This window comes from Populus nigra, chromosome 17 (assembly GCF_951802175.1).
Source record: "Populus nigra chromosome 17, ddPopNigr1.1, whole genome shotgun sequence".
NCBI classification, from domain to species: domain Eukaryota; kingdom Viridiplantae; phylum Streptophyta; class Magnoliopsida; order Malpighiales; family Salicaceae; genus Populus; species Populus nigra.
This window is the reverse complement of record NC_084868.1, coordinates 7683518-7695509: the sequence shown is the minus strand read 5'-3', so window position 1 is coordinate 7695509 and position 11992 is coordinate 7683518. Positions and strand designations below refer to the sequence as shown.

The 11992-nt window shown below is 34.5% G+C and overlaps 1 protein-coding gene across 9 annotated transcripts; it reads right to left on the bottom strand.

Moving 5' to 3' along the window:
- Positions 1–1356: 1356 nt before the first annotated feature.
- On the bottom strand, positions 1357–10043 carry LOC133677318 (uncharacterized). 9 transcript variants are annotated; one of them, XM_062099269.1, is made up of 15 exons: positions 9617–9796; positions 9074–9173; positions 8829–8956; positions 8575–8728; positions 8328–8437; positions 8118–8201; positions 7981–8029; positions 7794–7885; positions 7259–7394; positions 6923–7005; positions 5539–6827; positions 3405–3512; positions 2360–3319; positions 1981–2230; positions 1357–1743 (listed from the first exon to the last, which is right to left on the bottom strand). In XM_062099269.1, coding segments are annotated over exons 1-13 (2889 nt in total). In that variant the 5' UTR covers positions 9619–9796; the 3' UTR covers positions 1357–1743; positions 1981–2230; positions 2360–2765. The 9 variants fall into 9 exon arrangements, with proteins under 9 accessions (XP_061955253.1, XP_061955260.1, XP_061955254.1 ...); XM_062099276.1 differs by lacking the exon at positions 1357–1743 and having other exon boundaries at positions 1790–2230; positions 5539–6262; positions 6350–6827; positions 9617–9798; XM_062099270.1 differs by lacking the exon at positions 1357–1743 and having other exon boundaries at positions 1790–2230; positions 2360–2583; positions 2685–3319.
- Between the last annotated feature and the right edge of the window lie 1949 nt (positions 10044–11992).

Sequence of the window (11992 nt, the reverse complement as noted above, 5' to 3'; positions counted from 1 at the left end):
GTACGTAATCCAACCAGGATACACATATTATACAGTCATATCACTGTCAAAGTGTCTATAGTGGTGTACTAGGATCTTTAAAGAGAAACGATTTGTCAGTTTTCAACTATGCATTTTACCAGATAAATGATCAAAGCACAACAGCATTTGCTTCAAAGCTGGGTCTCATCCATAGCAACCTTGCCTATCCTCCCTCTGTCGACCTTTTTCTTTTCACAATGCACGCAATTGCACACATTTATGGTATAACAAGTTGAAAGCTCTACTAGACCTAGCTAGGGTAGTAAATAATACAAGGTCTGGTGTTTCATAGAAGGGTCACTGTCTGTGTAGGGTTGTCAAACCGCGTGATACTCGCCACTGTTAGCCTCCTCTCCTTCTTTAAAGCAAACAAGGTTTCTAGCTGAGATTGATTAATGGCGACTGTACTGTAAGTGGAGTTGGAAGGCAAGGGAGCGCCACTTTTACACGCCTCAACTAGATACATATAATAAAACTAGATATATATATAAAACGACATATCGTCGTTCGGTGACGATAACTTTTTTTCTCGCCCTAGCAGCAGAAGGCTACGCTCCTCATTAATGCTTCAGATGCATTTTCGCGAGAAAAAAGAGAGTATTTTACCAATTCCCTTCTCATCATCAATATTAAAAGGCTGGGATTGTTTCTTGGCAAAACATAGAATTACTCCAAATATTAACAATTTCTCGCAATCGTATGCAATTCACTCATCAATCGGGGAATTTTTTGAAAAAAAAAATAGCACAATTTAAAGAAGAATGAAAATTAGCACATTTAATGAATTGAGTTGAACGGTTAAAAATAGCACAATCCAATAGATTGCGTTATTCTCAATAGCATATTCTACAAAAATATTATTTTTTTCAAATATAGAGGTTTTTTTAGTCTTTAATTCTGTTATTAATTTGTTTTTTTTTTGGATAAGGAATTTTGTTATTAATATTAATGAAGCATTAAATTTTATTTATACAATTGGAATAATTCTTAATATGCAAGTTTTATTCAATTTAAAGTTTTAATTTTAGTAGGATTGATAATTAATAATTATAAGTAAAATTGAAGGAATCAAATAATGTTAACAAATCAATTGTTTAGAAAACAACTTTCTTAAGTGCTAGGAATTCAGATTTGAGTAGATTAGTTAAAATGATGTTAGTAAGTCAATTGTTTTAAAGAATAATTTTGTTTAAAAAAGTTGGGATAAGATTTTGGTTCAAATTCTTCTAAATAAATTGATTATATATATAAATATATATGAAAAATAAAAACAAATAAAAATTTGTATCCGTTACATGATTATGGGGAAATGATTTTATTTTAAAAAAGGTAAGGTTGAGATTTAAATTCATGGTCATCATATTGATTTTAATAACAAAATTAACAAAAAAAAATTAAAAACAATTGTAGACTACATTATTCCCATGTTTTCTAAAACTTTTTTCAAACCCATGATAGTTTCCCCTTTTTTTTCTTCTTCTTCTGAACTTGGTATTTTCAAAAAATGACCCAAAAATAAACCCACTATCAAATATCTTTGACGCATTGGGTTGTTGGACAATTTCACAAGCAAACATGAATTGCTTTCTGTAAACAAGACGAGCAGGAAAATCCCAAAATCGACCTAAGCGGCGCAGAATGTACTTTGGAGTAAAGGATGGGAACACGAGTACCAGGCTCGTGGCATGGAGCTACATTCCAAACCACCCGTGGTGTCTCCATCTGCCATTAACAAAGGTGTAAATGAATTTCAATGGGGAGTAGAATGTGAAACTAAGAGCAATATTTGACGACAATCACTTGGAAACAACTCAAAACATTTGTTCCTTTCCGTAATATGCTGTGCGCTTAAAAAGCAATATTGATAAAAAAAAAAAAAAATACAAGCTATAAACTGTTGAGAATGGTTTCTCGTATTTTCCACTCTCAAAAAGCAAAGAGCGAGGAGATTCATCGTACCAATTCATTCTGTGAGGAGAAAGAAACGAGGCCGACCTTCGTTTTCCTATTATCTATAGGAAGCCTTGGCTTTCCATTTGAACTCTAGCTTTGGGCCTAGTAGTTAAAAGATTGTGAGCATAACTTAACGAGGTGCAGCTACCAAATACCTTCACTCTTCATGCAATGGGTGAGCATGACAGATTCACTCAATGTCTACAAAGCTGCCAAAACGTGCATGGCTAAAAACAGTGTTCTTTTCCCAGCTTACCTGCAAATAGAAAGACAAGTTGAACATGAACATATAGTATTCAATGTATATTGATTTTCTGAGTCCTCGGTGAAACAAGCGAGAAGGAAATTGAATACACAAGCACACAACAGGTCTTTTGCCATTCACCTCTTCATGTAGAAAGATTGACGTCAATAATGCATGGAATGAACATGCATCTGCATTAAATGGAACCACCATGCAGCTCAAATGTACCACACAGAGTGAAGCCGAGAGCTATCTCAGTCCTATAAGTACACTACTAACAGCACAGTAATCTCTTGCAGCACACATTCAATTCTTCCATGATGATAAACTGCTTTTTCAATCGCTCTGATAGAAGACAAAAGTTCCTGTTAATGAGGGGGCAAAGAATGCACCGGATTAGGGTTGCCAACCACCAATATACAACGAGACTATAAATCCAAACCATAGTATATTCATCTAAGGGCACCTTAGAAGCCACCAAATCAATCACTCTGTTATGTTCATCAGCCCATTCAAGTATTAAGGAGCAATTCCAATTCCACAGATATCACATTGCAAATCCTCTGTTGTATAGATTGCTGGAACCAGACATTTGATACTTCAAATCCTCATAGCTAGGAACAAATTTGCTATATCCCAACCCTCCATTTCCCAGGAATTCTGGCATACAAGGATCGCTAATGTTTTTTACCTCATTCCAACCACCGCCCAAACTGCCATTTGACATGTGCATATTTCTAAGCTGTTGAGCTGTCAATTGTGTAAATGACGATGATTTGTTGGGTGGAGATTGACTAAGAAACATAGGTGAAATGGTGTAAGCATCATCTGGTGGAGAGAATCTATTCCTTAAGTGATCCGACAACCTGGGGTTCTGCTGAGCAGAAATTGATTGCCGCATCAGCATTTGAAGCTCTGAATCATGATCAAAAGGACTAAACTGGGGAGAAAAGGCTGGTTTTGCATCAAAGCCTGGATTACTCAGCCTTGCTGACAGAAATCCTTTGCCAACTTCCATTATTGCAGGATCAATAAATTCAACATCCCCGGAGATGCCAATATTCCTAGATAGTGGAGCAGAGTCTTGTAGAAAATGATTTGCTGAAGAATGAGAAGAAATATTAAAATTCAATAAAGAGAAAGAAGACAAAAAGGAATAAACCATTGTAACTTATAAATCACAAACCAGAATGGTCAAAATCATAGTGTACTGCCCCATGAGTAAGAAAGCCTGGAGGCACAGCTCTGCTTGGCACCGAGAATCCTGGAGGGGGAGAAGTGGAAGTTTTGGAAACTGTTCGTGCATTGCAGTATGAAAAAAGTAAGGAGAATAGCTAAGAAGATTCATAAGATTACCAAAATAATAGATGTTATCATCCCAGTCTCTGTGAAACATGTGATTGGAATTCAAGGGAAATCACAGTTCATAAAATTATTGAGTTTTTTATTTATTTTAATTTGTCATAAAATGCTAAGAAAACTTCACATAACTGATGGAACAAGCTATGAGAATCCAGGCATTTTGGCATTTCCAAATATAAAAAAAAACTATATGGAAAACCTTCCAAGATACTTTCCACGATGTTCACAAGAACTAGAGTAACTGTACTCAGGATATGACAAAGCACCACCACTACTGTCACTTTGTCAACTCCAGCTCTGACTCTCTAAAGATCAATGGAATTGCTTGTTCAATCTAAAGGACACCATTCTCACATGTCAAAATTTTACCTTCAATAGCCCATGTCTCTAAAATTAATCAGTATCTCAAAATCTGAAAAAGAAACTGACAACACACCTACCCTACCAAATTGATACCAAGCAAAGATGTAGCCTTGCAAAAAGAACAGAAACATAGGGAGCGAGATTAAACTTGAAAGGCATTTCCTTTCATAGAATATCCTCAACAAGTATGAAACAGAAGCCACCATATCATGTCAGCCTCAATGGCCATGTTGTCATAACTATAAAAAATCTTAGATATCAGAAGTTACTCTTTAATCCATTAAAACATTCAGAAGATCTCCTAAAGAACAGAGCCCAGAAACCAATTCCATGTTTCTTCTAAAGCATAGGCATGCCTCCCACAGTGGCGTGAATGGAGAACAAACCACCCCTAATAAAGGCTAGATAGCAATTTCAGCCTCCCAACTTCAAAGATTGTCTAGAAGTTAATATTCCAGAAGGCACTCTATCCCTTTAGAGTTGGATGTTATTTTGAAAATACATACTCAAACCAGAAATCATCTTACCTGTTGACAAGGTAGAGAACATTCCAGTTCTCTACATGTCCCTATCACCAATCAAATTTATTTGCCTACTTCCAACACAGTTGTGGGCCAGGACAGTCATGGCCTAACTGGTAGTAACACCTTATCACTAGAGAACAGCTTAAGCTAAAATCCTCCCCTCAATCAAAAGAAAAATGAGAAGAATGAAATAGAAAAGAAAAGAAAAATGGAAAGAAAGTAACTCATGTGAATACTTTCAAACTTTGAATACATGATAAAATTTCCAATAAAAAGGAGATGCATTATTTCACATCTAATAAAGAAATCAGATTCCCTGCTATTCAAGGAAATTAATTAAAACATGTTAACATACAAATAATGCTAGAGATACTAAAGAGTTTTTTAATGCATCTCTTACTGAATAATTAACTAACCTACAAGTGAATGACAAAATATTAATTTTAATAAACTTTTGTAAATGATAGAACCGTATCCTATTTCTTTAGCAAGAATGGCCAATAAGAAAACAACACATCATTTAGTAAGAGAATTTAAAAGTATCCTTAGCATTACTCTTCATCATAGATGGTTTTCTGCACTCAGAGCACTATGCACACAAACATACAGAAATTATAAGCCTTCTGTATTATAAAAATATCATATATTGAAAGAAAAAAAGATTTATCCTAGTATATGATAATGGCAAGAAAAACATTTGGTAAAAATTAACAAGAATAAGCACAAGGGCCGAAGCAAGAAGCTGAAAGCAACAGAATTTAGAAGTGTCCCTAGCATTACTCTTCGTCATAGATGGTTTTCTGCACTCAGAGCATTATTCACAAATACATACAGAAAAAATAAGCCTTCTGTATCATGAATCATATCATGTATTAAAAAAAAAAAAGGATTATCCTAGTATAAGATAATGGCAAGAAAAACATTTGGTAAAAATTTACAAGAATAAGCACAAGGGGCATAGCAAGACAGCAACAATACTGCACTGGCTAACTGTAGCACATCCAGTAACATGAAAAGAACAGCTTTACAAGAAATAGGAAGAAGCATCATATCAAATTAGGTGGCACTCACCAGAAAAGCTAGAAGATGTAAAAGGATGCTTGCTGAGAAAACCATTTGATTCCACAGAAGTAATATTTGAAGAGATACTACGGTAATGGTCCATCCAAGGTTCCTTGTTTTCAATAATATGATTTGAGAAGGGAGATTTATTTGTTGCATTTTCAAGAGAATGTTCAAAATTAGACAAATGATTGGAGAAACCATCCTGCCTGGCAAATGAGAACCTTGATTGACTACTCTCCTGTGGTTTTCGTATGCATGGTATTTTGAGGGAACTTTGTTGTGTATCATTATCAGCCAGGAACTTAACTAAATTCTGAGGTGATGTCAATGAATCTTCCCACACACCAGAATCCATGGATAAAATATTTGAGATAATGCTGCTCTCATCTGTATCTTGATCAAGTTTACAGTCACCACTGGCCACATTACCATGTTCTTCCAAGCACTTCCCTGATCCTACCTCTAACAAGACACTAGAATGGTTAGAAGATCTATCCCACTCAGTAAGGCCATTAGCTTGTCTGCCATGCAATCCATTAGACAAAACTGTGTTGCCAGATCTGAATGGAAAAGCAACCTCATCATGCTTAGGGGGGAGAATGCTTGGATGTACATCAACAGTGCATTGATGAATCTTGCCTTGCTGCCAGGACTGTTCCAAATGCTGTTTTGAAGAAGGTGAGGATGATATGGGTGGTTGATTATGGATGCTTCCAAAGTCCTGGACTTCCTGATCATCAAAACAGAGTAAATCCTCAACAATAGCACATTCTTTCAGTGTTGGCAAGAATGAAGACTCGCTAAGTGGCTCACTCACAAATTGTTGTGAGACTTGACTTTTGGGCAGTTTATGAATAGAAATCGAAATTTCTGAAGTAACAGGTTCACGGTACTCATCCTTAAGGTTACCATCAATGCAAATTGACGATAACCCAGAACATAGTCCCTGAAGATCCCCATCCGAATGAAAATTTCCATCCTCATCCAGACTAGGAATACAGGATGGTTTGGTGAGTTTTGAAGGGCTTGTTCCAGCTGATGGCAATGCAGTATCTCCAGCACTGTCCTGAGATGCTGGAGAACAAGGTAAATGGTCAATCAATGTTAAATTGGCAGGATTCACTTCACAGCTTCCTTCAAGTATGGTTCTTTTTATGTCACCAGAACCTTTGGTGCTCACAACTTCTGATGCAAGAGCACAGAGACCACGTGATGTTTCAGGTTTATGATTGGGAGTTCCACCTGACGATGAAAAACTTGTAACTGGTGGCAAACTGCCAGCGACACGTGTCACCCTGATAAAAGACATTAAATGGAATATAATAAAATTCTCAATGCCACATATCATAAGATAAAATTCAGGATGCCACATAACAAACAGATATCATACCATGAAGCTGCCCCATGTACTGTATTGGATCTTCCAGCACCACTTTCCGCATATGAACTGCTATCCCAGTTCATTATATTCTGCTGGAAAGCAATAGTCAGGATATTTCAATTAGTGAGCACACTGGAGGAGTAAAATACAGTAATACAATATGGTTTGTAGATTTCATTTATTTGAACTTTACTGAACTGGAGATCATTCCCTATTTTAACTTCTTAATGATAACATCAGATTATAGAATATAATTATCAGTCCTACAAGAATATATAGTCCCCAAACGCATCACCAAAAATAACCAAATTTTCCAAAAAGGCAATGTATAATGTGGAGCCTTACGTTAGAAGTTTTGGAATCATGTTTGGCTGTCAATGATATGTTCCTATCAGTGCACTCATCTGCTGGGGGTGGCAAAACATTTCCTGAACGCCGATGCAAATTATTTGTAGCACCAATAATTTGTTGTACTCTACTCCTTTAAAACCATAATGAGGTAATTTAAGTAAGATAGAGGTATATATGAATAGCAGAGGAACCAGCAGTATCAGGCAAGTCTTCTAAAGCAACATATTTAATGTAAGAGAGATGGAAAACTGAAGAATAGGGGGAGACCCTGTATGGATCCCTTCAACCCTCCCACCCCCCCAAAAAAAAAAGATATTAAAGCATGCTAGATGAGAACATATAAGGTGTAAAAAGAAAACAGAAAACTTTTGCTACCCTTGTATCATTGTTATTAAAGACATTCACAATGGACAGAAGCCAAGTGAAAGACAGCATTATCTTATATCATTACATTGTGTAGCTTTAGTGCACATCCTTTAAGCAAATTGAAAAGGATCGTGATTCAAAATGAAAGACCAGATAGCAATACCTTGTAAAGGCTGAAACTAAATCATCTTTTGTAAAACTATCTTCTTCGGAGCCAAAATCATGCAAATATAAACAGTCCGGAATGCTGCAAGGCTGGACCAATGGAAGTATTGGTCACGGAGATAACATAAGAATCTCAGTTCTTGGTATGCAGACTCATAAAGGAAGAACCTTTTGTTTGTGCTTACCATATTTTTCAGCCATGCATGGCAATATTTTGTCGTTCCAAAACATGCCCTGTATAGGAAAACTCTTATTAATCATCAGATTGTCAACATAAAAAGTAAGGCGCAGAAGAAGAAGAAGAAGAATAAGATATGCTTACCTCAAGGATCTACCTTCTAAGACAAAACTGTGCACTGATTGAATACAACGAACTGCTTCCTCCTCTTTTCCATATGTTATATACCTAACAAGCGAAAAAAGGTACCATTTTAACACTACAAAATATCAAATAGCTACAATATGACAGAATCCCCAATTAGGATTGTGGGGGAGGGACAGGACATTTGACAAAAAAGGCCATTGAGCTTACACACAACAGCTGTTGTTTGCAGAATGTTGAATTGCCCCTGTTGCGGTTCGAGAAATAGACACCTTCAGAACCTTTCCATATTGGCCAAAATACTCTCTTCGCTGAAGAAGCTGATAGATAGCAAAAATACACCTTAGACTCTAGAGATATATAAAAAAGAGCAACTAAAATTTAAGAATAAGTACAACAGGATTATATCTAATTTGAAATTGCAATGAGTTGCACAAAGATATGCAAGAATACTCACGGATTCATCTGCAATATTGAGAGGTAATCCAATTATATACACTAGATTCCGTTGAATGACTCTAACATTGCTTAGATGCATCCTCCCTTCAGATGTTTTTGGCTTCCCTTTATGGGACTTCAGTTTTCGCTCTGAATTCATTTCAGCCACTAGCCTGCATAGCAAAGAATGCACGGTGAATTATGAACATCAACAACTCATCAAATGGCATTTGCATAAAAGAAGGGAAACTGCAAAGTAAGCATGATGATAACCTTTCACAGTTTGCTGCCATCCCCACTATCTTTTCTTTGTCGTATGGTATACGACAAGCTGGGCAGCGACCATCAGAATTATCCTTGCCAGCCATTTCCATAATGTGGTTCCAGCACCAAACACAGATCTGTGATAATAAGAGAGAAGAAAACAGATGTGAACAAAATATAATAAAAAAGTGGAAAAGTTGACAGCCCCTTCACGCACAAAAATTAACAGCAAAGTAAGATTTCGGAGCTTAAACCTCATAACCACATTTGCATGGCTTCAATTGCTGATCCGTCAAATCCATCTCCTCAGCACACAATGGGCATGTCTTCTCTCCCTTGTCGCTCATGATGGCCCTGGAGAAAACTAACCAACATTAAACATATCTTCATAAAATATAATTTAAAAAGAATCCTCCTTGAATTGGATCCCCCGTCTATAATCATGCCAAAAACAAGATTTCCAAATACCCATAAATTGTTTTTCAAAAAATCCACTCAACTCTCACAGTTTATACTAGTTAAAGCATATAAAATGGCTTCTACACACCTCAGTATCATAACAAAAAGGTAATCTTTTCAATTTCCTGGGTTTTCTCAGCAACCAAACGGAGTGTTATGAAGTAAAATCCTCATAAATTCAATTAAATCTAATCAAATCATGCAACTGATGAAAAAGAAAACACTTCCTTTTCACAACCAACAAGGTCATCAGCAAGAAGAAGAACTACATAAAAAACAGCATATCAACTATTGTAAAAAATAAAAATTGAAACTAATCAATCTAACAAAAATCATACATTTGTACATCCAAACCCGAATCAGGATCCGAAAATTCAGAATTTAATTTCAAGATGTGTAAAGCAAGAGACGGATTTCTCAAGTTGTAGATACTACTTTTCCTTTTAGGTTTAACGATCTAGACTACTATTATTATTATTAAGAAAAAGAGCCAACAAAGGTTGGATCTTAAATAATTAGAGATAGAGCTCAGGTCGGCCAAAGAAATGAAGAAAAAAAACAAAAGAAGAGGAGAGTGATTACTTTGTTTTGAGGTACGGCACGGGAATAGAGGATAGAGAGAGGCTTAACAGTGAGGAAGATAAAAGCAGAAGTGGAGCAAGGAATATGTGCTTTGAGCTTGTGTGTGTGAGGGAGAGGGAGGGGGAGAGAGAGAGAGAGAGAGAGAGGGCGACCTTTGGATAAAAGTGAAAGCCACAAACAAGAGTGTGTGTAGGTGAGTGTCCGTGTTTTTATTTTATTTTATTTTTTTATTTATGGATAAACGAACGGACGGACGGATTGGCGTGTGGTGGGGTGATTTTGTTGTTGATGGATGGATGAATGTTGATGCGCTTGTGGTTTATATACCATGTTCATACCAAACCATAGTTATTAAACTTGTAGGCAACTACGCACGTAGATTTGAGATCCGGTTATATACATTATTCAAGCTATTTGAGGTTTTTTTAATTATTCAAGAAAAGGAGGTTTTTGAGATTGTTTTAGTAGTTGTTTTTTAAAGTATTTTTTTATTTAAAAATATATTAAAATAATATTTTTTTATTATTTAAATTTATTTTTGACATTAGCATATTAAAATAATTTAAAAAAATTATTTAAAATAAGAAAAATATTTGAGTATCATATTTATTGCTTTTCAATTATTCATACTTAAATTATTGGTAAACCTATTCAGTTTGTTAGCCGAATATGCAATATCTAATCTTGTGTAGTTTCTAACATACATTAAGCTCTCAATCATTTAAGAATCTTTTAATTAGTGTATTCTTTCACCTTTATTTTTGGACAGATGTACACTTATATCTATGAGTGTTTTGACAATGTTGTTATTACTTTTAGAAAATTTGTCAAAAATTTTCCCAATATAATAAGATTGGGATAATACAAATCTATTGTATGTCCTGTTCATTTTCATTCTTAGTATGACATCTGCAATACTCAAGTCTTTCATATCTATTTGATCATATAATCATTAATGTCTAAAATTAACAAATTATCTATAAAGAGACATATAATGACATCACCTTTATATGTGTCTTTTACACAAACATAATTATCAATTTTACTAATTATAAATCATTTGATAGTATAACCTAGTTCAAGTCATTATTTAGGTGCTTTTTTCAAATCATAAAATGACTTGACAAACTTATAGATTTTTTTTTCTTATCCTTTAACAACAAACTCATTGAGTTGTTTTAAATAAACCTTTTTGTTAATGTCACAATTTAACAAAGTTATTTTTATATCCATTTTATGAATTTTGAGCTCGTTAATAGTTGTGGTGGCTATTGATATTCATATAAAAGTTATTATTGACATAAGTAAATAGTGTCAAATAGTCCACATCTTCTTATTATTTGAATTCTTTAGCAACAAGTTTTATTTTATTTATGTTAATAGTTTCAATAACTTTCATCTTTTTTTAAAAAATATCCATCTATGACTATGATTTACTTCTGAATAGAAGATTCACTAGTTCTTATATATGATTGCATATAATTGATTATATTTCACTATTGATTGTCTCATATTTAATATGAAACTTTATGACAAGACATTATTTTGGCAGTAGCTCTAAGGTCTATTTTTTAACAAGCATGTGAGAAAAATAGGATCAAATATTTTGATCATTTTCTCCCTTTAAATCCTCTTTTGCTCAACTTCATCATTTTCTAATTGATGTGATTAGGCTTTAATCATTCTCTTAAGTGAACGGATTTATTATGCTTCTTTAAATGGAAACACATCTTTAAAGAATATAGCATTTGTTGATTCTATTGTTATATTAGGATGAATATCTTCGATAATTGATTTATGTATAATAAATTGATATGCACCACTATTGTAAGCATATTCAATTAAAAAAAAAAGCTTAGGAAAGATCATGGAGTGAAGCTCTTTCCCAATTGTTTTTCTGTTTTTTTCTTGGCCAAATCGACTATTATAACTCTCATAGAAAAGAGTTAAAGGAAGAAGTAGCTAGGAGAAAGAAGAAGCTAGGCTGAATAATGCCATATAAATAATGTGTTAGTTGACAGTTAGAAATAGTTAGTTACAATGAATAAATGATGAGAAGTTAGTTAGACAGTCATTAACAATATATGTAAACTAGTGTTGAGATTACATGAGAATTAGACAATTACATAAGA

What these genes read in the sequence shown, in the direction of transcription:
- LOC133677318 (XM_062099269.1), bottom strand. An exon ending in TCAATATTGCAGATGAATCC is followed by an intron (nt 8,438 to 8,574) that starts GTGAGTATTCTT and finishes GCTATCTATCAG; the next exon opens with CTTCTTCAGCGAAGAGAGTA. An exon ending in TTAGAAGGTAGATCCTTGAG is followed by an intron (nt 8,030 to 8,117) that starts GTAAGCATATCT and finishes TTTCCTATACAG; the next exon opens with GGCATGTTTTGGAACGACAA.